Source organism: Wolffia australiana, chromosome 11, assembly GCF_029677425.1.
Source record: "Wolffia australiana isolate 7733 chromosome 11, ASM2967742v1".
In the NCBI taxonomy this organism is placed as follows: Eukaryota; Viridiplantae; Streptophyta; class Magnoliopsida; order Alismatales; family Araceae; genus Wolffia; species Wolffia australiana.
In genome coordinates, this window is record NC_135845.1 from 5,894,684 (window position 1) to 5,921,746 (window position 27,063).

General features: G+C 37.5%; 2 protein-coding genes across 2 annotated transcripts; both read left to right on the top strand.

The window, feature by feature from the left end:
- Window positions 1–2,915: 2,915 nt before the first annotated feature.
- On the top strand, window positions 2,916–7,542 carry LOC144709598 (ASC1-like protein). The gene is made up of 7 exons (XM_078583172.1): window positions 2,916–3,002; window positions 3,124–3,308; window positions 3,687–3,904; window positions 4,951–5,106; window positions 6,190–6,375; window positions 7,097–7,278; window positions 7,361–7,542. The coding sequence occupies exons 1-7, from the start codon at window positions 2,996–2,998 to the stop codon at window positions 7,387–7,389; spliced, it is 963 nt and encodes a 320-aa protein (XP_078439298.1). The 5' UTR covers window positions 2,916–2,995; the 3' UTR covers window positions 7,390–7,542.
- A 5,034-nt stretch (window positions 7,543–12,576) lies between these two features.
- LOC144709609 (uncharacterized) lies at window positions 12,577–24,880 on the top strand. The gene is made up of 2 exons (XM_078583182.1): window positions 12,577–12,747; window positions 23,096–24,880. Exons 1-2 carry the CDS (start codon window positions 12,577–12,579, stop codon window positions 24,689–24,691), a joined length of 1,767 nt encoding a protein of 588 aa, XP_078439308.1. The 3' UTR covers window positions 24,692–24,880.
- Window positions 24,881–27,063: the final 2,183 nt, after the last annotated feature.

Below are 27,063 nucleotides of genomic sequence, written 5' to 3' on the forward strand. Positions count from 1 at the left end.
AAAATGCAAAAAGTGGTGCAAATTGTTTTTTCTGTTCTCTCTGGCTTATATTTTCATTCCGTGTGTAATCCCCATGTTTGATACGATCTCCCGTTGATTGGGTATTTTTAATTTTATGTTTAATATATATCAAGTTTAATTCCTTTTGATTGCTTGGTCATCATTGACTTAATCTTAAAGCACTGATCCTATATTGCCTCAGTTATAATTTTAATTTCAGATGAGTATAAACTTTAAACGAATAAAAAACGTTTATGAATTATTTTATAACTCTGTTTTCTTCCTATTTTCCTCTAGTTTTCATGAGCATATTGTACTATCTTTTGAAAATCAGCCAATATGCGTATAAAGACCCATAAAATATAACGAACTCGATATTTTATTGTATGTCCTCTGATTTTGATAATTGATGAACGTGTATATGAAGTTTATTGAGCCCAGCTAATAATACTTGTGGAAGTAAATCTCTTCAACCCTTTAGCAAAAAGATATTCTGAATTATATTGATTCTGTATTGAGATAATGTTTTAATTTCATATGTTTGATTTTGACACGAGATTTACCATGTTAGATTTCAGTATTTTGGTTCATGTTTAATTGTTAGAAACTCTTCAACTTGGATATACCGACTCAAAGGGGTAAACTGTTCCTCAATCATATCTTTTGCTTATATTTTCATTTTCAATCATTATTAGATACCTCATAAACAATTTTTATCATATTATATCCATGTATTTTGATGTTTATCATTTATTTTCATTTTCAAGTGAATATTTTTGTTCTATGCAGTATCAAAAGCATATTGAACTCCATTTTTTTCATTTGTGGATTATAGACTAAAAAGATTAATTGTCGGTATCATCATACATAAGTGAATTATTTAGATTTAAATTTTGTTTAAGATATTCAATAGTTATAATATGTTGACAAATACATAAATTATGCCATCTTTGCCTAATGAAGATGATGTGATTGTCTGAATTTGACGTTAAATATTCTATTAGGACTGTTGAGGGGACGTGATGTATTATACTAACAATTAGGTATCCCATTAGCTGATATTTGGGGTATCAAAAAATAACCATGCAAAAATATTTGTCGTTTCTATTGAAGCTATTTTTTATCATTCTTGCAGTGAGAGCATGTATAGCCCCCCCTCCCCCAACTGCCCCCCCACCGCCCCCGCACCAACTCATGTCTGCTATATTAAGAGAAAACATATATACTCGACCAATTGTTTTAAACCAATTTTATCATTTTTCAAAAAACCATTTCTGTTAGATGGTTGAACAAAGCACAGGATTCCATCAGTATAAGATAATCAGGAACACATTGTGGATACTTTACTTTGATAATTTCATTATTTATAATTTTTTTTTTGACATTTCGATTTTTTTATGTCAAGGATACACCACATGTGAATTAATGGTCAAATAAATAACTTATGTGACCTGGGGGACCTATTTTAAAACACTAATATACAAATACCATTACTTCACCATTATATTATGACAGATGATTGAATATAGAAATCCATTGTGCTAGATTGAGAAAGCAGGAATACTTTACATCATACACTTTGTATCAGTAATTTTTTGAAATGATATTTTCCTCTCATTACTGTTTTTATTTAACAAAATATTGGCATGTAACACAAAAGTTCTTACCTCTAAGTACACTCCACATACGTCAGTTTGATGGAATAGATAAATTAGCCAACTTTTGGGATTAATTTCTAAAATTTTCCATTAAGTAGCATTTGTTCACCAATACAATCTAATAAATGATTAAAGGCAGCACCCCATTCAGTCGCACTGAGATAAGAATCAATCCCTGAATAGTACTGCTCACTTGGCATTCATTGCTGCCTCTTAATTCTTGGCATTGAAATGCAAAATCTGTCCAATGAAGTACACGCAACAGATCATCAAAATAAATCAATGAACCAACCTGAGGATTTATTTTTTATTATTTTCCGGACAAAACATTTGTTCACCAGCACACTGTAATAAAATTTTGAATATAGTAACCCCATCGAGTCATGTTATAATAATAATAATAAATCCCTACAGTTGGCATTGGTTATTCATCTTTATTCTTGGGATTAAAATGCAGAAATTCTTCCAATCAAATACACACCCCAGAAGACTGTACCACTAAATAAGTACATACTTAGATATATATATATATATATATATATATATATATATATATATATATATATATATATATATATATATATATATATATACACCCAGGGCATTCCTTCAGCAGCACATTAGAATAAGTGATTCATTAATAAAACCTGATTCAGTCATATTAAGATAAGAATGAACCCCTGGTATATATCTCTCAGGTATGATTGATTATTTATGGTTGTTACTGGCATTAAATAAATAAAGCAATCCGGGGCATTCCTTCACCAGCAGATTATAATAAATGATTCATCAGAGCACCTGAGTCAGACATATTAAGATAATAATGAATCCCTGATATATAATTTTCAGCTGAGATTGATTGTTTATGGTTATTACTGGCATTAAATACACACCACCGATGACTGCAACACAAAATAAATTAATAAAGCAACCCTGGGCCATAATCATTTAATATTTTCTGGCTAAAGAAATTCTTTCACCAGTACATTATAATAAATGTTTAAATAGAGCGCCCTATACAGTCATACTAAGCTAAATAATGGATCCCTGACATATACTTCTAAGATGCCATTGACTGTTTCTGCTGATTTTGGGCATTAAATGTACAAATTCTTCCAATTATTTACCCACCACAGAAGACTTTAATATCAAATAAACAATAGAATCAACCCAGGTGCCAAATTTATGGCATTATTCTGCAAAATTGAGTACTTTTTGGGGTCTAACTTTGTTCAAAAAGCGCAAGAATATATACAAGGAGACGCAAATTCGAGGAACCGCAAATTTGGTTCTATCTTGACGGTAGAGAAGACGACGGAGATTTCGTAGAAGACGCTATGGAAGGTGAGCAAGAGACCCATTTGCCTATTTCTCTCTCTCTCTCCTTATATTCTCTCTTCTGCTGGGATTTTCGTAAAACTCTTCGTTATCTCTCTCATCCATCCACTCTAATCTCCTTTTGAAGTCGACCCTGGTCTAAATTTTACTGCTTGGAACGTGGGTCGGATCGAGATTATGGGGTTACTTGAGCAGATGATGTCTCTGAATCTGCAGGAGTCTTATCCAGCGTACAAGGACTTTGCGTTTCTTCCTTTCCTTGTGGCGTTCTTTCCCACCGTGAGGTTTCTTCTTGACAGATTTGTTTTCGAGGTAAATTTTCTTATATTTTTTCTATGCATGCGTTCTGATTTAATTGTTTCCCTGAATCCTTATTTTGATAACTGTTTGAGTCTTGCTTTTATTGTTTCTTATAGTGAATCCTGTTTGCAAATCTATCGTCAAGAGGGTGAATTTTTTCTGATAAGACTCATTGAAGGAGTGTTATTTCCTTGGACGTGAAGCAGCAGACAATTTTGTGTTGTGCTTCTAGTTTTCTTGATTTTGTTTAGAACAATGAGTTCAGAAGCGTAATTCTATTACAAGGTCCGAATAGCAGAACCTAGAAGAGCTATAAAAATTGCAGAAATGCCTTATATTCACTGTTTTCCACATATTAATCTGCCTTTCATTTAAATTACCAATTTTCAGCTTATAGCTCAATCCTTCATTCCTGGGAAGGGGGATGTTGAGGGAGATGGGAGAAGAAAGCTTGTCAACAAATTCAAGGAGTCAGCGTGGAAGTTTGTCTATTTTATGTCTTCAGAGATATTCATCCTCTCTGTTACATACAATGAACCATGGTTTACTGATACCAAGATGTTTTGGGCGGGACCCGGAGACCAGGCCTGGCCTCTCCTGCAGATGAAGTAAGAAACTTTATTCTGTTATATTTTTCCTTTTAAAATATTTTCCCACCACTAATTTCCTTTAACCGAGTAGATTATATCCAAGAGATGATGTGGAAGTAATTGATGTGTTCAATGGTAATTTCCAATAAGAGAGTCTTCAAGAATCTTTTTCAATTGTAAGAACGAGAATATAGAAAGAAAGTCTGGAGAAGATGAGTTGAAGTAGAACAGAGAGAAAGAAAAGAGAAAAGATAGGGTTATATTGTGTCAGCTCAGCCCGTTCTGTCGCACAATCTCCTGTTTTTGGCCAATCGTTCCCAGAATCTCAATTTTTCAAATGAGTCAACTGCCTGTTCTTGAATGGCAAACCCTTTTGTTTGTAGCCATCCCTTCCTGCATTTTACTCTTTAATCAAATCTCACACATCCTTGATTGATGTGCACAGGAGACATCCCTCCTTTTTTTCATTCCTGATATATCTTTGGAAGGTTCTTATCTGGTATCCTACAGAATTTTAATTTTTAATGTACTTTGGAGTGTTACAAGTAGAATATCATACATTGATTTCCCGTCAAGTACTTTGTTTGCAATCGACTCCTGGAAAGTGACTGTTGTGGAAAAGACATCTACATCTTCACAAGGGCATGTATACAAATATTGGGAGTAGGTGATTTATATTCAAGTATACTATAAACAAAGAGATATTCAAATATTCTGGCAATACAGCTAAAGTAACATTTTAAATTTGATTTTATCAAGGTTATTATTTGATAGATCCCTTCTGCATCAGGTTTCTTTTAGTCATTTATTTCCATCTAGGGAAAATTTGTCTTTTATATTGTTTCTTTTAAGTAGGATGTTCGACTGATTGTAAACTCATCCCTTTCAACTTCGCTCTCTCTCTTCTGGATCTCTCTCTATTAATGGGGATCTTGTCATTGTTGTGTCTAACAGAACGTCTTTTAAACTAATTTTAATTTTCAGAAAATTGCAGCTATGGCTTTGGTAGCTGCGCATTCTGTTGACTTTGAATAATACTGGGTTTATGTTTATCATATACTCAGGTTCAAGCTTAAAGCAGCATACATGTATGCCGCTGGATTTTACACCTTCTCAATATTTGGTTTGCTTTTTTGGGAGACAAGGCGTTCTGACTTTGGAGTCTCAATGTCCCACCACATTGCAACTGTGATCCTCATTGTCTTATCTTACGTATTGAGGTAGAAAACTCGATGATTCTTGAATATATCCTTTAAGATGTCACATTTGCCTCGTATCCTTAAGTATGTATCTTTTCCGATTCAAGTTCTACACTTTTTTCTGAGATTTTTTTAGTTTACTGGTCCGTTGCTCGTATTTATCATAGTTGCTGGCATGCTTAAATCTTTTTGACCGGGTTGGTGACTGATACAGACCTTGATTTACGTCTTTATTGATGTAAGAGAGAGAATGAGAAAATAGTTACCTATTGATAGAACAATAGAATGAGAAAATAGGAAAATTATAAAGGAGCATTGGAGCTTCAGACTCGGATTGAAGCCTTTACATCTTGAGTGAGCATCTCACATACTGAATTGCCCTTTCCGCAGATCTTCCTGATTTTCTCTTTGTCCTTTCCTCACTGGCTAACTATCTATGTATTTCTTGCCTTCTCTCCGTAGGGTGAGGAGTACGTCAATGTAAAAGGAAACTATATTACTCATAAATGATGAAGGTACCCGTGATGTATTTCTGTATTGAGCCTCTCCTGAGCTACATCACTACTTGCCGCATTGGCTAACTATTTACATCTTTCTTGCCTGGTCTCCCTAAGGAAGTAGTACTTATATATATAGGGAAACTACTCTTTTCCTAAACTACTCTTCAGTAGATACCTCTGGTATGCCTCATTAAGTATCTCCCATGCCAAATCAGGCTCTTTCCACTGCATCTCCTGCTTTCTTCCTTGTCCTTGCCGCACTGGCAAACTGTTGACATCTTTATCACAATCCCTCTGAGGGGGAGAGATATGTCCATATAAAGGGAAACTATTCTACTTGGAAATGACAAAGATACTCCCGGTATACCTCACCGGTTAGCAAGTTCTGTGGCAATTCAATCCCTTACACTGTCTCCTGCTTCATTTTTTCTCCCTGATGAATTGGTTTAATTGTCTGCATCCTTTTTGCCTGCCCTACTTGGGTGAGGGGTACAGCTATGTAAAGGGGAACTATCCTACTTGTGGAGGAGAAAGATACCTAGGGGATTGGTGATTGTATCATTTGGTCGTTTCTTCTCATTCTGTAGTTGAATTTACTTTGTAGGTTTGGACGTGTTGGCTCCATGGTGTTGGCGCTTCATGACGCAACAGATATTTTCTTGGAAATTGCAAAGATGTCGAAGTATTGTGGCCGAGATGATCTTGCTCAACTCTTTTTTGCGAAATTTGTTGTTGTATGGACTGCTCTCCGTCTAGTGTACTTCCCATTCTGGATCATTCGAAGCACCAGGTGATTCAAATCACTTTTACTCACACTGAATTTGATGGCTGTGAGAGTTTTTATATTTAAAAAAGTCCATTTTATTTGTTTCTTAGCTTACATTTCATCAAAAACGGTTGTGTGAAAGTTTGTGATACTGTTAGAAGTATTTGGATGGCTAAGTTGACTTCTGACCCCATGAAAAAGGCGAGCTCTGCTTACAGTTTCCTGTCTGGTTAAACGGATTCATTATTTAGAAATCGGGGTTGGATTTGTTCAAGCATATGATTATGGGTGATCATGATGATTTTTTTTATTTCGTCATTTTCATACATGTGAATCATCACGATGAGGAATTCCTATTAATCCTGTCATCATCCCGTCATTCGTCTCGGGCCTAAATGGATGACATAGTTTGGATGGCAATGAAGATGACATGGAACGAATGCATCATTGTCCACCGACCCCAATTTTGAACCATTCCGCTCAACTGAAATTACCATTTAAACTATTTAAGAATCTCAGAATAGAGTTTCAAGATGATCTTTGTCTCCATTCCTCTATTTTAAAAAGCAATGCAGAACTACAGTTTCTGGAGGGATGGGCAACAAGATACGAAGTTCTTTCAATCATCATTTTTCTCTATTGAACTGTGTAGAATTGACGTTCTACAATTTTTATCTCAACATATTGTTCATTGATTTCAATAGCAAAAATATTTAATTGTTTCTTCTGTATGATTTTTCCCTAGCTATGAGGTCACATTGACCTTGGACAAGGAGAAGCATAAACAAGAGGGTCCCATCTACTACTATATATTCAACACTCTTTTACTTTGTCTTCTCTTCCTTCATATATACTGGTCAGTCTTGATTTTCCGCATGATTGTCAAACAACTCCAATTAGGCAACATCAGTGATGATGTTCGATCAGGTAAAACCAACTTTGTCCAAATTTCTTGACTCTAGCCTTTCTTATATCATCCAAGTCTCTGATGAAAAATTATTGATTACAGATTCAGAGGGTGAGGATCATGAAGACTAACATACTGGATGGGTTTCTTGTGCTGTGTCTAAATGCTGCCCTTGATTTTATATGGTCCCAAGATTTGTATGAATTCATGCGATATTAATGTAACAAGCCAAGTGCGATTAAACACAATGGTGTGACCTAGTTTGATGAATTTTTTTTTGCAAAGGGAAAGGGGCCATGATGAACAAATATGCCAAAATTAATGTGATATAGTTGGCCATCGTGGATAAAAAATGGATGCAAGAATTCAAAAATGGATGCAAGAACATTGCGACTCTTGATTAATACTTTCACTTCAGGTAGTATTTGTTCAGTTGTTTATTTGTAGAAGTGACAATTACTGAAAAACTGACACAAAGATCAGAATAAAGCTTTGTACGATCTTAACAATGGAAATTTTAGATAGCCCTCAATGGAGGACTAAGCATAACAATGGAATCAAAGTTCAAATAATTGATGAACAAATGTCCGCAGCAAAAAAATTCTAAATTTATAATTTCAAGCGTTATTCAAATTACAAATAGGTATACCTCAAATGGACAAAGTTTGAAAAAATATTATTTAACTTAGTTACATGAAACTTCTCGACGGTCCATTACTAAGATAAGCTATATTCTTCTCTGCAAATATTCTACTAAAGAACTGTACATAAGCTTCAAGGATAGAAGGAAGATTCCTAATCACTAATCATTACACAAGAAATACTAATGTTTATTGATGCAGTTTTGAAAACTATATAAACCTGAAATCTTGGTTGTAGGGGAATGATAATCTCAAATTTAGGGGTTTTAATTCGTTCTTGATAATTGAGATTATTAAAAGTAATATAAATTTAACCGTACTTACTTAAGAATATTTAGTTAGTGATAAGTACAGATTTTCTCCACAAGGAATGATGATTAAGGATTTAATTTTCTTGCTACTGTAATTATCGGTATGAGATGGATAAATGCAAGAATAGAATAAGCGTGATAGTGAGATATCGAGGAAATATAAGTAGAATTATGCGAAGTGTTATGAGAATAAGATAGAGGTTGTGACTAGTACAATATTGATTAAATGCACGAAAGGTATGATGGCAAAGATAGAGACAATATAATGGGGACATAAGTGAAATAATAAAAGAAAAGATGATAACAAACTATAATTATGATAACAATGATGTCGGGACAGAAACAACGTAAGGCGAGGACACTTGCCTTAGATCCTTACATTCTGCTAGGATCACGGTGATTTGCGAGTGCCAGTAAGCTCCCCCTCTTTTATAATGCTTCCTCTAACACACCCAAGACACCAAGAACACACTTGATGGATCTCAAAACTCACTATCTTTCAACCAGCCCACATGAGTTAGAAGCAAGTTCTAGATTACTTTCACAGCGATCCAGGCGTCTATTTATAGATCAAAGGGTATGGATGGCAAGAGTAGGGGAGACAAAGGAGTGCTGAAAATTTCAGCTCAATCGGAGCTGTAGATGGTCAGATATTGCTGTTTGAAGTTGCGGCAATCCTAGCGCTTGATTTTCTTCTCTCTCCTCATCAGCATCGCTAATGATTCCTCTTTCCATTTTTGTTAAATCGACATGTCATTAGGAGTGCATGCTGCATTGTCTTCTGTGCTTGTGCTTTTCGAAGGCGCCGCATGTAATTGTAGGCGGAAAAAGACACAAGAGAATCCTATTATATTTATATTCTTTAAATATTCTTACTCATTCTCTCAGCTGATGTGGTGACGCGTTAGCGTGCGCCACATCAGCTGTTTTTCTTTTTTAATCTAGTCACTGGCTGACATGCGCGCACCACGTGTACATGTGCGCGCCACATGTACATGTAGCGCCGTGTCGTGTGGCCATGTCGCCTGCTGCTACTTCAAAGAAAATGAAAAAAGGGAAAAGTTAGATTTTGCCATTTTCTGCTTCGGCCCACGCACATATGTATTGCAAAAAACGTCTCCTTATTTTTATTGGTCCACGTTGCCCCTGCGCCAGAGAAATCCAAATATCAATGTGTTAGTCATAAATGCAATCATGGCTTTGAGAATCGCGAAGCCATGATTGCTCGACTAAATGATTGGTTGTCGCCTATCCTCGGCAAAAGCTGTGATTCGTCGCCATTTGACGAATCAAACGGCGACACGTGGGAGGTGATGAAATAAAGCTAAAAATCTTCCAAAATCTTCCAAAACTCCATTTTTTGTTTCTTTTTTTCTTTTTTCCTTTTGTTTTATTTTTTCTTCTTTTTTGTTTTTTTTTCCTTTTTTTCTTCTTTTCTTCTTTTCTTCTTTTTTTTCTTTTTTTGTTTTTATTTTTTTATTTTTTTATTTTTTCCTTTTTTTATTTTTTTTTCTTTTTGTAAAGGGGTGAAAAATCTGGAAGCATGATAACCAAAGAGATATTTGATCAAGTAGTCACATAGAAAACTACTCTCATCCTACTAATAAGAATGATCAGATGAGATGATGTAGATAAAAACAAAGGGAAGGACAATAGTGAGAGGATGCCGAGAAAGAATAAAAGGGAAGAAGAGAAATATTATTGGAGTAAACCATATCATAAGTAATACGAGATGATGGTATATACAGGTTCCTATAGGGATAAACAATAATGGGTGATCTGGTTCAAGGTAGGCTAGGCAAATGGGTGAAGCTGATATATATTTCAAATACAGCCTAAGATGGCTCAAGAAAAAGTGATTCTGTGTTCTAAGACTTGAAAAAGTGATCACCCCTAACCCAAGAAATATTCCAGTTAACAAAGATTCCTTTCATTTTATAGATTCAGCTGGTGAAAAGTGGTATGATGGGTGGTTCACTCGGCACTCATCCTCAAAAATAGTACTTAACCCTTTGATTTTCATGTATGTTCCTCACCCTTCCAGATATCCGAGCCACTTAGGAGAAGATCATGGGTATAGAATCACAGTTCCTACCATTAAGAGGTATACGAGGCAGCCACCAAGGTGGCATGAGTGAGGCTCATTCAGTGTCAATGGTGGCAACAGCTTGGCCCATATTGTGACAAGGTAAGTTAGCGCACCCCATCCTAGTGTAGGGAGGTTCCATTACTCCCATCAATGATCCCTCCCTCTTTAGTGGAACCTATTTCTAGTTGCTAAAGTGTAGGGTTCAACCAATAGGTCCTCAAGGCAGGTTGGCCCTCTAGGCCGCTGATAATACACATTCTCATAATTTAATGTGACAACATTTACATATTCTTCCATAATAAATTGATTATGTGTGCATGTTAACAAGTCTAAATAATTAAATCTATTTTTACAATCTTTTTTCCAATTTTATGAATTTTCAAATACTTCTAAAGAAAACAATTTCTGACATTGCATTGTGGGAAAAAATATTTTTTGAGTGGAATATTATGTTTTATTATTTTTTTCATAATATTCACAAAGATATATTGTTTCAAATTCAGAAATATATTTCTTGAATTGTATTTAATTTTATATGCTTTTTAAGGCAAATCTTGGATTTGTCTTCGATCACACCATGTGACATGATGTGAACCATCAGTTAACAATGCATCATGGCTTTCCAAAATGATTAGGTAAATAATTATTGTCAAGAGTGTCATTATGTCATCAAAAATCTTGATGCCATAGTGGCCAATGATTACTACTGGTTATATCTTTTTAATCATACTCTGTGATGTTTCCTAATACAAAAGGAGGGATACTTTTGATTAAATGTGATAGAAAAGGGGATTCAATATGTAATACTTTATTCTACTTTTTAGTTTTTTCATAGGTCAAGAATTATAGAGTCGACACGTCACGACACGAAAGTGAAATCATGTATACACATGTCACTCATTTGCCTCGTCACACACATTTTGTTTTATTATTATACCTTTATTCATGTCTTTTTGTCTTTTCTTCTTGGGATACACAGTGCGACATGACCTGTCGATAGAGTATGATGTGGGGACTTGTAAGCCAATGATTGATTTTAATGTGAGCGAAAGACAAGAACCCTAAAAATGACGTGGCTGTAGGGATGAGTCTGAGGGAAGAGAAATCTTCAGATTAAACCAATGACAACGAATCATCTCACTTCAAGGATTGATATTGAATAATCTCGAAGGCCAGTTGAGCTGAAAGTTTGTAGGAAGATTCACCTTTCTCCTCTATCGATCCACATGGTTGCATATATAAATCGATCCACCTATCTTTCTAAAAAAAATATTTAAACTCAGTTCCTCCTACAGACTCACATTGAAAGAGCGAGATTTTTGAAGGTCCATCAAGGTTTTCTTGGTGTTTTGAGGGCTTGGAGAAGGGAAGAGACAAAAGGCCAAGCTGACTTGCATCAGGAAATCAACTTTATCCCAGCAGAACGTGGGGATATAAGGTTAGTCTATTGATTTACATTTTCTTTCTCCATCACATAGATTACTGAGATCCATATCACCTCCATTCCAATCCATCATCATACATCACCATCCATCATCATCATCACACATCATCTACTGAGTGACAATCTTATTATTTGTTCTATTCTCCATTTAAATCATAAACCCTAAATCACTACCTTCTTCTCCTTCGCATCTTACTCATCTGCTTCATCCACCTTCTTCTCTTTACACCTTCATCTATCTCATTACCTCCATTCCATTCATCTAATTCACATCATCCTACCTAGTTTTCTTCTTACATACCGCCACTCCTTACTTTAATACTTAATACTTTCCCTATCATCTCATTATTCCGATCACATCACTACTGCTTGCCTTCTATGTATCCCTTCACATCCTAACCAAATCACAATCTAGAGATAAATAAGTTCATGAGATCTGAGACTAGAGATAATGACTTGTTCTACTCCACTAGCTAGAATTATTAAGTGATTATTACTTTGTAAATTTTATTGATTAAAATCAAATAAAAATGCCATAATTTTTACCCCAAGTTGAGTTTTCAGCTACTTGGAAACTTATTGAGCCCACCTTGAGTAAAGGATTGGCCTCGCACACTTGACTGTTTGTTGGGGGAGAGAGGTTCATTTCCCTGGGGAGAGAGGAGGGGTTGAAGTCCCCCTTCTCTTGTGTGGGTACCCTAGTAGGGTTTACTAGAATGGGGAGTTTCCAACTCACCTCCAGGTCTAATGGGGGAGCGATAGCAATTAGGACATTGGTGCTAGGATGCCCACATTGTTGTCGTTGGAGATAGTTTAATACAATGATGTCAACGATGGGAAGGCCGAGTATTGGGCAGGATGGTCCCTCCAGGATGCTAGGGGGTGAAGAGGAGGCACCATGGCTTTACAAGTTGTTGGAGCATGAGCATCAGTACCTCTACCTGTTCATAAAGTGGAGAAAGATGGCATTCCATGGCATCAGTGAGACCCTTTGCCAACATATGGTCTCCACATACTAAGAGTGCTCAGAGTTGGTGTCCATTACAATGGCGGAAAAATGTGAGGTTGTTTGGCTCTAATACCAATGTAACAATCCTGGACGAGAATGGGTCCATGATACTCTAGTACCCTTGCTTGAGAGATATACTCAAGGAAGAATGAGAATGGCAAGAGGATGGTTAACAATTCTCCTTGAATAGCCACTACTCAATAGGTAGATGATATTGGGCCTGTGAGCACCAGAGAGGTGAGAATTATGACTATTACAATGAGAGGTGAGAATACTCAAGGGGGAACTCACAATGTGGTCTCCTGCTTAACATCCATACAGGCCGGCCTTAAGTGGGCTGGGCTGGCTTGTCCGGGTTGGGGTGTTATCATACCTTCCTCTATTCATACACCCAACAACCGATCATATCAGGGAGTCCACCATTTAAATATAAATCCTATTTTTCTGCTCAGGATATGAAACCTATGACCTCATTTCCAAAATCTAAGCACATCAGCCACCCATCCACATTATAATTTTGAATCTAAATGAATATACTTAAAATATGTCCAGATCAAAAAGTTCCCTGCCCCCTACACTCTGTATGGTATACAGAGAAATTATCCGTGTTGAATCGAGTGTGGTTTAAAAGTCAAACCATCATTGTCTAAACGGTAAAACACTCAACCAAACATTGTCTAAACCATGTCTAAGCGAAATTAAGGTGACTCAATCTGAAACGAGTAAAACTGGGCCAATATTGGGTTTCCATTTTGATCCATTCAAGGTCAATTTGCATTGAAATTACTCAATTGGGCTCAGGTTGGTTCAGCCTGCCATCAATCAGCATACTTGCAGAATTGGCTGGCCCATTGGCCTACTTCTTGACCCTTTTAACCATTTTCCATATCCGAGAAGCTCTGAAAATTCTGAAATAAATAGAAACTATTCTAGATTTTAACGTTGATAAATATTTAATTTAAAATTTAAATGACATAAATAACTCAAATAATTCATAAAAGAATAATTAACACCATAATAACTGAGGAAATAATCCAGAATATTTTTGGCTTTATTATGTTTACTATATTTTTCATTTTTCTATACTTATGTAATAAAAATTCTAACTTATGCGTTTATGCAGGACTATAAATATTTATAAAATAAATAATATTGTGTTAATTCAATCAAGGGATAAATAATGAATTCTTTCATAACTGCATATCATGATTGTATGTATTCATTAATGCATATTTGGAAAAAATAACTTGAAGAAATGGCTGCTCCAAAAATTGAATGAAAACTCAAATCATCAAAAATATTAGTATATATAACAAAATATTATCATCAAAATATGTAAATAAAAAAATATACAATCCGTATAATAAACAATAAAATATTCCTCTAATATAGTATAGTAGCTTAGATTCATGAAAATGAAACATAAACTATACTGATGTGTATTTTATTAGCTATGAAGAAGTACTAAACAATCCATTTGGTTTCCTGGTTCATTTTGACCAACAACCTGAAAAAAGAAGCAGTTTTTCACGCAGCATGATCATAGTGCGGGTCCTGCTTGTATCTCGTATTTGACCAAACAAGCATCGGATAGGTCAGAGTTCAATCTTGGGACTCCATGGACCAAGATTCTTCTTTTGAGGAATTTTGAATATCTCATTTCCATTTCCATTTATCTCTCAGGAAGACATGAAAATAATCACATACTCTTAAATTTATAGTGAGAAATACATAATGATTTACCTGGACAAGTGAAAAAGTCATACATAACAAGGACATCTATATGAAAGTTGAAAAATTGTAATTGGTATGTCAAACAATTTTCATGTGATCCACAAAGTACAAGAATTTCAGGGCATTACAACATAGATGAAATATAACTTATTCTAATATACTTAGCGAAAAATAATAAATACAGTCCTATATACTTTTTGGGGAAACTAATACATTATTCTTTAAATATATATATTTTTAATGGTATGTCCAAATTTCACAATATACATTGGAACATATGCCCAATTTTCATTTAATTAATCTATATTTGAATCACCCGAAATATACATCTCATTAATCTCATCATATGTTTTTGAATTCACATAAGACACTTGAAGATAGATTGACGATGGAGAAAATCCCATATGCCTTGGAAATAGGATTCAACATGTACACAATGCCATGTACAAACCCTAAAGTACTGCCTGCTCTAAGTGTTATGAGCATATTTCAGGAAGATCCCAGAAGAAAACATTGGATAACACTGAAATGCATTTTTAAGTATTTGAGAAAGACTAAGAGGTTATTTATAATTTATGGAAGAGAAGAATTAAAGCATCAGTATTACCTTTCTATAACCAGTTTATACTCAAACACTGGCCTTCATTAAATTTGTGACCTGGGACACCAATTTTTAAACCTTCTAATTTTTGTTGTTAATGGATTCAATGTTATTAAAAGAGTACCAGATTAGGTATTTTATCACTAAGTTTAAATTTCTTATGCCTTGGATCACTAATATCAAGGACCAATGTGAGACGATCCCTTATCCCTCCTTTCTTTGAATTACCGGGCCCATAATTTGACACAAAAGGACCATACCGAGTCAATGTAGTTGTACTACCATCGGAGAGGGATAGAGAGGCCATTTCACTGAAACTCATGTTCTCGTCCTATCATCTCTCCAATGAGGTTTCTCAACCAGTCTTCTTCCAGCCAAGGTCTTCACAAATTTCTAGGGTCAATATTTTATGATATATTTTCATCTATAAAATCATTCATTCGATACATTGCAGTCCTAGTAAACATTTTCTAGTGTTTTCCTTATAAGAATATTTTAATCTCATCAAATTTTCCCTCTGAAATTCAATTTTATCTTCTGAAAGCCTTTTTTGGCATGCATTGCATTATTCCATCAGATACACCCGCCAATCTAGGCCGTCACTCTATCTTTTTAATTTTAATCATGATCTTCTACCTTGCGGTTCTCTCATTGATAAGTCAATAATCATGGTCTTTGATTCTTTCTCCTTCAGCTGTGATGTCAAAAAAATAGCCTTCTACATGGTGTTAATATTTCCCCAGGTCTTCGCCCACAAGTCATGCCATGATTAAGTCATCTTCTAAAGGATTAATCAAATTTGATACGATGAGAATTTTTTGGCCCTGCAATGGTTTTACTAGGATTATAAACATGCCATCATCTCCCAAATCCTATTCACTGATGAAGATATTCCACAATATATAAAATGTGTTGCAGAATCACAAATCATGAGGATTATGTCACTAGAAGTGAGCTCAATGCAGTAATAAAGAGGCTCTAATTTCAGGACCTATACGAACATTGTGATAATAAGTAGCCATTAACTGGTACATAAAATAAACCATAATAACAAAAATCAGACCAAAAAGTGGAGGCTTCTTCGGCCAATACTTCAAAATTACTCATATTTAAGCAACTTGCTTAGTTGAAATAATTAAAATAAATCACTAAAAAAATATGTCAAAAACTCATCATATGTATCGATTAATTGGCTTAAAAATTTTTATTTCAAGTTTCTATGGAGGGGTTATTTAGTCTTTTATCATCCTCCTTGAATATTTGCCTTCCTTCTGATACATGTCATGGCTTCCACTTTCCCTTGTCGCATCTTTCATCCAGAATTTTTCATTTTAGTCACCCAGATCGTGCTTTTTGATAAAACTCCAAGAAAATAATATTTATTATGCCTTAATAAATTATTTCGTTTTAGTTATAAATACATATTATATATTAGATATGATAAAGAAGGAAAAATATAGATTGCATATTCATTGATGAATAATTGAATTTATTATTTCATGAGACTAACCCCACTCTATTATCTTGAATAAAGTGAATTATCACTATCTAAGATAATATAAATGTTGCCAATTTTGGAAAAAATAATCTTCTAATCGTTACTTGCTGGGTAGGCATACTAGAGGAGGTGATTTCATGATAGATAAAGATTTCTTGGTGTAACTCACTGATTGAAGCCCTGACACAACAGAAAAGTGGAGAACCTGATCCTACAGGAGAACATAACCTGATATTTGTTATCTTGCATTTGCATTCTCTTCTCACCACCATTTTAATAATATCCATCAATCTAATCCATGCAAATTCATTTATTCTATTTTATCCATATCCGATACATTAAATCAAACTATCTATCTTGTATATATTGTGGCTTAATCTAAATATCCATTTATATACTCTAACACACATACCTTTATCAACGATTATTAATTTAACTTCTCATCTCTCAGCCATTCCTACACTATCGCCCTCATTTCTCTCTTCCATACTCTTATCTTCCCATGACTCTCTATGTTCCCTAACTGCATATAATACCCTATATTCTTTATATGCTTATTAATAAAAAGTACTGTAAAAATGGCTCTAGGAAATAATACATAGAAACTATTCGACAAAATAATTCAGTTAAAAATTATTACTGCCCATAATTTATCAAATTAATATAAAATATATTATGGATTTCGCAAATATTCAATCACAAATCATGAATATTTTTTGCCAAGTGATGCACATTCCAAGCTGTAGTATCATGAATATTTTGCACATAACTAGGCATATTCAAATATAATTTTTATTTACTTCATTTTTGACCATGAGTAATGATCTGGGAATCTATTTGGATTAATTATATATATTTTGTACTAAAAACCATTCATGAAATTCATACAAATTATTTTTTGTGTTTTGATATAGGAAAAGACTAAATAACTTTCCATTGGCATCGTTACTGGTCGCATACCATGTGTTGGGTTTAGTGCCTTGGTTCATCCATGGAAAACACATTTCCATGGATGCGTAAGTGTGTCGATCAATTTACAATCAATCTTTAAAATTGAACATCGAATGTACCTTTTTGGGGAACTTATTCCACCCTTGACATGCTCACTATGAGATCGTTCCAAAGCCGTTCAAGCGTCTGGCCTCTAGAAGCATCCACGCGATCACTTGGCGCTTGGGTTTCCACGTCTTCTTCTTCAACTCTCCTTGGAGATTCTCTCCGTGGTGTAGTGATGTAGAGAATGAAGGAAGGGAGGGGCTCTCAAATCTGGCTTGCATGGGTGCTTGAAATGAGAGCCCTTTCCCTCTTTATATTTCACATAAAGTTTTTCTCAAAAACCCTAAAAGTAAAATGTATCTACCAATGCCCTTATGACCTTGTGTGTGTGACCCTCTAGGCCCATGTATCATTCTAGTTAATAACTTTAGTGGCCCAATAATATTTATTGACCAACCTTATTAATTAACTATATTAAAATATATATTAATTAAATAAGGATCAATTTAACCCAATCGATAGGTTTAGTTTCCAGGCCGTGGAGTGCCAATATAACCTCGTGATCTAGAAGATACTGAGTAGTCTCAAACTCTCTCATGGAACCTTAACGTCATTGGTTACCATACATGTATAATCCATCATCCGTGCGAGACTCTCAAACGACTTAGGGTATGTTTTATTCTCAAAACCTAATCTCTCATTTGGTTAGTAGTGATGTGTAACAGGGATCATTGGAGAACGCCGTCTCTAATATCATCACTACTATGGCCAGGGATTTTTCCGCATTGTCTTCCTTGAGTCAATCTCCTCTTATACCGAGGGCGGATGATCCCGTCTTGACCACTCAATCATCTTCATAAACTTCATAATACATCCGATGTATAATTTATTTGAATCCCATGATTAGAGGCTCGTAAGTCATAGTCAAAAGATAGTTGTCCACTCACGAGATGTCCATGGTGTCTCGGGTCAGTGGATCATTTATACAACCGTGACTTGAACCAACCTGATTGACGTTTGGGTATAATACCATTTAGGGATTTGTACGGATCAATTCAGTGAACTCTTTCCACTAAAGAGCACCCACTATTTGTCCTTAGTGTCGCCACACTGATAGCCACATGATCAGCTATACTTCTCGTATAAGTGAGATCAGCTAGTGCTATTCTATCTCGACAATTCAATCTCCATCTCAACAATCCATCAAATAGGAATATTTAGAATACATGTTTAGAGACTAGTGATCACTGTATTATGATCTTATCATAATTCACTAAGTCATTGCACATATTTATAGACTTCATTAGAAACATCACACAAAATAATAGTGAACACAAATATTTTATTCAATAAACTTAAATAAACATGGTAGTGTGATTAGTTTGACGGCCACCTAATATCTGTCAAATCGGTCATTTGATTAGTACTAACGCGGAACGAGGATCATGGGAGAACTTCTTCTCCGAAATCCTCAATACCCTAGCCAGGGACTTAGCTAGCCCCTTTTATGGCAAGGAAGCTACTTCTCTTCCTTGAAATAATCTCCTTTTATATAATGGGTGGATGATCTGTTCTTGAGATCTCAATCATTTCCATGGGTTTCTTACTTTATCCAAGCTACAATTGGTTTGAATCCCATGGTTAAAGACTTGTAAGCCATAGTCAAAACATAGTTATCCATTGAAGAGATGTCTTTGGTGTCTCATATCAATGGATCTTTGGAGTAAGTCATTAGGATTGGGGAACATAGCAATTTTAGACCTCCATTATTCTCATATTTCAATTACATAAACTAATTGTGTCATGTCAGAAGAATTTTACAATTGTTGGAAGTTATATTTTAAGGACCTAATTGTGCATATAAGGGTATCCATGATAAAACCTAGGATTTGCATGTCACAGTTGTCATAAAAATGAGTAAAAATCCCCAAAGTACAAAAAAAATCATAGAATCATACTAAACGCTATTTCACTTAATTTAAACCACGATAACATGAATATATGGTCATGTGGACCGCTATGTTTGGGATAATGTGATCATTATGTCTCATACGAATGGATCACTATTGACTTATACATCTAGGTATTGTACTTGGTAGTTTGGGATAATGTGATTCAAATTAATATATGCTCCATCTTATTGAGATGTCCCTATATTTTTAGAACTATAATCTAGATGATTTGATTTCATTCAAAATATTTCTTTTTATTAGAAGAGTTGAGTTCATTTTTAGGTTACTTGTTCCACAAGTTTAGGCCTTGGAATTTCAGAGCTCTATAGTGTGAGGTATATCATCATTATTATGTCTCATTTTATTGTTCTCTTGTATTCTCTTAAATTCCAAAAATCAGTTTGGGATAGTCGCATGTTCAATTGCTTTGGATCCTAGTTTTGTCCCGTCATCAAGCATTAGGTCCTAAAAATTTCTCTAGAACCCTCCTCTCCATATCCAAAGAATGAACTGACAAACCAAACTAATAGTTTTTTACAATATTTGTAAATAATATCTTGTTTAAAAAATTTTCCCAGAATTTGAATTATTTCCTTCATTTTTTAAATTTATCTTTAGTATTTTGTTATTTAAGTTGACTATAAAGGAGCAATAATATTATGTTTGATATAATATAATATGTTTCCCTATAGATAGTCATATATTTACCCCCAAAAAAGGTAATAATTAAACTAAACTATGAAATATTTGGCTAAAAATTCCCTTCTTTGGTGATTTGTTTATTCAAAGGATTACATATTTTCACATCGTTTTCACCCATTTCATGCTACATTATTAATGAATATAATTGGATAATTGATCAATAGCTTCACCTCATTATATCTGAAGAGTGAGATAATAAATCCAGGTGATAAGTTTTAGAAATTTGTTAGCCAACGAACAATGAAAAAATGTTTAATTTGATAATTAAAATTATACGCAAAAAAGTTCATATATCTTCCACCATCAAAATAATGATTTTTTGGATTTTGAACGATCATAATGTTCATGACACGTTTTAGTACTATTTTTATATTGAATAGATGTTTTGTGTGAGGTTTTTAGTGGATTGTGCTTGCCTTAGCTGAAGAGAGAGAAGTGGAGGCATCAAGAGATTGAATAATAGGAGGACAAAGAAGTAGAAATAGTAGTGCAGTATGAAGACTAAAAATTAGAAAATTGAAGAAAAGAGGGGGAGGAGGGATGCACTATGGGCTGATAGTATTGGATGTTATTTTATTGTGCAACTGAAATGGAATGAAGATCACGAAAAAATATGATCAAAACATTTGACAGATCTTGAATGAGTCCAAGGTCTAATCCAATTCATGTGGTATTTGCCCTTGGATCATCTATTCGAGTGAACAGATTGATCTCATTGATCTAGTAGCCAATTGAGCATATTAGAGTGAGCATATCAATCGGATCCATCTAGTCCTGCCACTAATGCCACTTACACAATAATCAAAGCCAATGTTGTGAGCAGAAGGAGTGGTGCATGAAGGGTAGCAGAGAAGAAGTGGCATCATAAAAAAGAAGGGGGCAGCTAGGAGGAAGGCGCCACGATTAAGAAACTGTTCTTGTTCATAAATTAATATGTACATTAACTTAAGAGGGCCATACAATAAAATTGGAAGGAAATAGAGAATGTCAGTGAGGCCCCAATACAAGTATGACATGTGCAAAAAGAAGTTAAGTGGGTATCACCTAATGCCACCTAATGAGATGATCAATCAGATAATCTGATTTTGGATTATGTGACGTAGGACGACTACGGAGTGATCGACTAGGGACTGGACGACGAAGGAATGGGCAATTGGGTTGACGGGCTAAGCTACGGGTAGAAGGACGCCGAGGGATAAAACAGCCACAGAAATCACACGGTCGGATTCGGATTTTAAAACCGATGAAAATCTGGTGGTACAGCTCCGACCCTTATTGAGGGTGGGAGTACTGTCTTCCCCCACCGCGACGATGCCTAAGCACCGAAATCAATACCCGAATTCGCGTCGCGAAGAAACACTCGAGAAAGAGAGAGAAGAAGTGGAAATTCAAACCAAATCTAATTCTGACGGCGGTGGAAACTTCTCGAGAAAACACTGGACGGAGAACACTTTCGACACCAAAGAGTTCAGGCGTACCTCGGCACCGTAGTGCTTGAAGAGGATGCGGGAAATTCCGATCGTGACGAGGCTGGGCGAATCCGGGCGTTGAGCGGCCCATTGGACGAGGAAGATTCTGGGCGTTCCGGGCGTTGAACGGCCCTGGTTGAGAGTAGATGTCGTTGTCGCAAAGTCAGGCGTAGGCTAATACCCGCGCGCGCGAAGCGCGCGTAGGGTGTGCGGAGCGCGCGGAGTGCACGGAGCGCACCCGGAGCGCGCGTAGCGCGCGCTGCTCGAAGCGTTGGATGGCGTCAACGACGAACCGTGGACGGCCTTGACGACGTTGGTGGCTGGCGTGCGGCGTGTGCGGGCGGCCGCGTGAGCGGCGTGGGCAGCCGGTCGGCGCGCGGTGTGTGCGGGCGGCCGCGTGCGCGGCGCGGGCAGGCGGTCGGCGCACGGCGCGTGCGGGTGGCCGCGTGCACGGCGCGGGCAGGCGGGCGGTGCGCCGCGTGTGTGGGCGGCTGCGACGCTGGGGGAAGAGAGAGAGAGAGAGAGTGGGAGGGGAAGAGGTGGAAGGCCAGCGACGCAATGTGGCGTCGGCAACGACGACGACGGCGGTGCTAGGGTTGAGGGAGGATAGGGAGGCTGGGCAGTCCTCCAAGAAGAGTTAAACAAAAACTCAATTCTTGAATAATGATTGCCTAATGTTTCTTGAAAACAATGGCCTATATATAGGCCTTGGAGGAAAGAGAAAATGACGCGAAATTAGAGACGAGAAAGTAAAGACGTGCGCCATGTCACGCCAAAGGGCAGTTGTGGATCTGCCTCTGCCGTCATGTCATGACGCGCGTAGGGACGTGCGCGGGTGGAGACATGCTTGTCGACGGCTGCGGCGTGTTGACTTTGGTTGACCATGGCGGGTTGACTTCGGTGGACTTTGCCGTTGGGTCCATAGCAGATGTGTTGACTCCGGTTGACCGAGGCGACACATTCGACAGTGATGCGTTGGCGTCCTCGCCATCATTATGTCAATTAATCCACTGAGCCCGATAGACATGCACAATCCCGGAAGTAGATCAGGTCCAAGTTTTACCTGATCCAGGACAAAATTTCAAAAAATTTGGTGGCATATTTCCCAACCAATTTGGTAAACATGCCACCAAATTTGGCTGATAAATCAGAGAAAAAGAGAAACAAAGGGCACAAATATTGTTCTACCTCTCTAATTAAACCCAACATCCTCCAAAGTAGTGGGACCTAATCCTGCAATAAGTTTGATGGCATATTTCCCAACCAAATTGTGTTCTTCAACCAATCAAAAATCGCCACACAGCCATTAAGGTTTGTTTCAATAAATGCCCCAACTTTGCCACTTGCCTCAGAAACAAATGGGTTGTTGCAACTTGTAATAATTCTTGCAGGACAAAAACCAAAAATCCAGTAGATTTGATGGACATCCATGCAAATATCCAATCTACAACTCCAGATCTTCTTCCTTGTTAAATTTACAGTCTTTTCTTCATCTTCTTCTTCCTCTGCATCTTCCTTCTTCTCCTACTACTTCCTTCGTTCTCCTGGCTAGGGTTTGGGAGCAGAGAAGAAGATGTGATCTCGCTTCAGATGATCTTCTCAGAGAAGTTCTCGATCTGGGCAAACCCAAATGCGGGTGGAATCGACCCGGATCTCCATCCATGATCCCCCATCGACGGATCCTCCTCGATCATGATCTCGACGAGAGAAATCAACCCGGATTTCGGATCAGCCCCACGATCCTGATCTTGATCGTGGTTTTCGCAGCGATCTTCTTCATCTCCGGGCTGATCCACCTCCTGGCCAGGCTCCTCGCCAAGCGGCGCCCAAATCCCGCAAACCCATCTCGCAGAAGACGCCACGGAGAAGAATCGCTCGGCCCGGAAGCTCTACAGCGGCAGCTTCAGCAGCTCTTCCATCTCCATGACTCGGGCCTTGATCAGGCCTCCATTGACGCCCTCCCCGTCTTCCTCTACGAAGAACTAGTCCATGGCAGGGGAGAAGAAGAAGAAGAAGGAGAAGAAGAAGGAAGAGAAGAACGCTTTGATTGCGCGGTCTGCCTGTCGGAATTCGCCTCCAGAGACAAGCTCCGGCTTCTCCCGGCCTGCAGCCACGCCTTCCACATCGCTTGCATAGACGCTTGGCTGCTCTGCAACTCCACCTGCCCGCTCTGCCGCTCCACCCTCTTCTTCCCCGGGAAGCCCGTCGAGAACCCGGCCTTCGAGCTCGACGACGGCGGCGACGACGACGAGCCGGGCTCGCCGGTCTTCCCCGTCAGGCTGGGCATGCCCAGGAACGCCTTCAATGGCGGCGACGACGACGACGACGACGAGCCGGGCAAGCTGGGCATGCTCAGGAACGTCTCCAATTGCAGCGACGACGACGACGACGAGCCGAGCAAGCTGGGGATGCTCAGGAGCGTCTCCAATGGCGGCGACGACGACCACGACGACGAGCCGGGCAAGCTGGTCTTCCCCGGGAGGCCGGGCAAGCTCAGGAACGTCTCCAATGGCGGTGAAGGCAGCGGCGACGACGAGCCGGGCAGGATTGTCTTCCCTGTGAGGCTGCGCAAGCTCAGGAAGGTCTGCAATGACGGGGAAGGCGGCGAAGACGACGACGAGCGGGCCAGGATGATCTTACCTGTGAGGCTGGGCAAGCTCAGGAAGGTCTCCAATGGCGGAATTGAAGGGGAGGGGAGCGGCGGCGGGCTCGACCGGCGGTGCTATTCGATGGGTTCTTGTCAGTACGTGGTGGGTGTTAAGGAGATGGGCGTGGCGGTGGAGAGGAGGAAGAGGAAGGAGGAAGAGGGGAAGAGGAAGGAGGAAGAGGGGAAGAGGATATGGGCAGGGAGCAAAGACGAGAGCTTGTCTGTGTCCAAGATATGGCAGTGGGGGGGGCACAAGGGGAAGCTCCCTGCGGCTGACTGTGAGTCTTCTTCCTTCTCCGTTGGCCCAATGGCTATAACCTCCTCTCAGAGAGGTTTCTGATGGAGGATGACTTCCTCCCCTCTCTCTCTCTCTAACTCTATACATCCATCACTCTCTCTCTCTCTCTATCTATCTATCTATTTCTAATTCTATACATCCATTGCTCTGTCCATCTCTCTCTCTAATTCTACACTTCCATTGCTCTGTTTGTCTCTCTCTCTCTCTCTAATTCTATATTTTCATTACTCAGTTTGTCTCTCTCTCTCTAATTCTACACATCCATTGCTCTGTCTCTCTCTCTCTAATTCTACACTTTCATTGCTGTCTGTCTCTCTCTCTAATTCTACACTTTCATTGCTGTCTGTCTCTCTCTCTAATTCTACACTTTCATTGCTGTCTGTCTCTCTCTCTAATTCTATACATCCATTGCTCTGTCTATCTCTTTCTCTAATTCTATACATCCATTGCTCTGTCTCTCTCTCTCTAATTCTACAAACTTTCATTGCTGTCTGTCTCTCTCTCTCTAATTCTATACATCCATTGCTCTGTCCATCTATCTCTCTAATTCTATACATCCATTGTTCTGTCCATCTCTCTCTAATTCTACGCTTCCATTGCTCTGTCTTTCTGTCTCTCTCTCTCTCTCTAATTCTATACATCCATTGCTCTGTCTCTCTTTATCTAATTCTACACTTTCATTGCTGTCTGTCTCTCTCTCTAATTCTATACATCCATTGCTATGTCTATCTATCTCTCTAATTCTATACATCCATTGCTCTGTCTATCTCTTTCTCTAATTCTATACATCCATCATTTTGTCTCTGTCTCTCGCCCTAATTCTTTACATCCATCACTCTCTCTCTCTATTTCTCTCAAACTCTACACATCCATCACTTTCTCTCTATCTCTCTCAAACTCTACACATCCATCACTCTGTCCATCTATTTCTCTCACTAACCCAATTCACCCATTACTCTTTCTCTAATTTTCTACATCCATCGCTCTATATCTCTCTCTCTAAGTCTATATATCCACCATTCCGTGCTCTCCCTAACTCTATACATCCATCACTGTCTCTCTAACTCTACATATCCATCACTCCTTTTTCTTCCTAACTCTATACATCTAGCACTCTCTCTCTAACTCTATACATCCATCACTCTTTTCTCTCCCTGAATCTCTTTTCATCCATGACTCTCTCTAATTTTATACATCCATCACTCTTTTCTCTCTCTACATCTCTTTTCATCCATGGGTCTCTCTAATTCTATACATCCATAACTCTCTCAAAACTCTACACACCCGTTAGTTTTTCTCTACATTATCCATCACTAATTTTCCCACTTCATGTGTCACAGATCTCTCTCTCTCATTCTCTCTCTTCTTCTCCCTGTCCTTCTCTCCAACTCTTTTACGTATCCATCACTCTCCCTCTCTCTAACTCTATGCATCTATCAATGTCCCTTTCTCCAACTTTTTACCCACATCCATCAGTCTCTCCCTCTCCCTAGCTCTCTGCATCCAATAATTTCTCCCACTCTCTATGCATCCATCCATTAATTATATCCCTCTTTCTAAGAAAAAACTGCATATTGAGGAATCTTCTATTTGTTACTAGTGATACATACACAAAGTTGCATAAAATATAACTTCATTTAATATATTATAGTATCTTTTACATAATATATTTACATTACTCATGCATAAGAAAAATGTCATAAAGTTATATAATATCCTAATATCCCAATCAAACCCTCATTGATAGATGGACAAACCTGGATGTGTAACGACTTCAGGACTTTGATCAATTCCTGATTAAATCGAAAGAAGGGAGATGAAAGTGAAATTTGTTTGAATGAGACTAACTCTAACAATTTATAACACATGCAATGTCCAGTCTTGTGCAAAATCCTTTTTAATGTGGGCATGGATCTTTTCAGGAAATGATACTGAAAATATATGTGCCTTGAAAGTTGATCAAATATCTCTCATCTTGGATAATATACTTTGAATAATTTATTATAATGCACGTGATATGTTTCTAGGTGGTCTATGAATACATACAATGGCTAGGCGAATCATAATGAGATCTTACTACACATTCAAGATAGTTGAGAAATACTAGAAAGAGGACCTCTAAGTATCCAGGAAGAGTACCATTGTATATTCCATTCATAAAATAGGTACAACGGATCTTGTAGCAACAAGAGTGGAGATACTCACAACTTGTGGGTGTTCTTTGGAGAAAGATCTTATGGAATTGACTTTTATGAATCCATGAGAGATAATGTACATCACTCTAATCAAGATGATTTATTTCATTGTTGTGTAATTATTCCTTAGACCTGAAACACTAGAGACACATTGTAGATCCGTGGTCATGTTTTGATTATATGACCCAAATGATTTTAACTGCATGATTCTAGCCTATC

What these genes read in the sequence shown, in the direction of transcription:
- LOC144709598 (XM_078583172.1), top strand. An exon ending in TGGCCTCTCCTGCAGATGAA is followed by an intron (nt 3,905 to 4,950) that starts GTAAGAAACTTT and finishes TCATATACTCAG; the next exon opens with GTTCAAGCTTAAAGCAGCAT. An exon ending in CAGTGATGATGTTCGATCAG is followed by an intron (nt 7,279 to 7,360) that starts GTAAAACCAACT and finishes TATTGATTACAG; the next exon opens with ATTCAGAGGGTGAGGATCAT.
- LOC144709609 (XM_078583182.1), top strand. Translation starts at nt 12,577, where the DNA reads ATGGGAAGGCCGAGTATTGGGCAGGATGGTCCCTCCAGGATGCTAGGG. An exon ending in AGACCCTTTGCCAACATATG is followed by an intron (nt 12,748 to 23,095) that starts GTCTCCACATAC and finishes TAATTCTTGCAG; the next exon opens with GACAAAAACCAAAAATCCAG.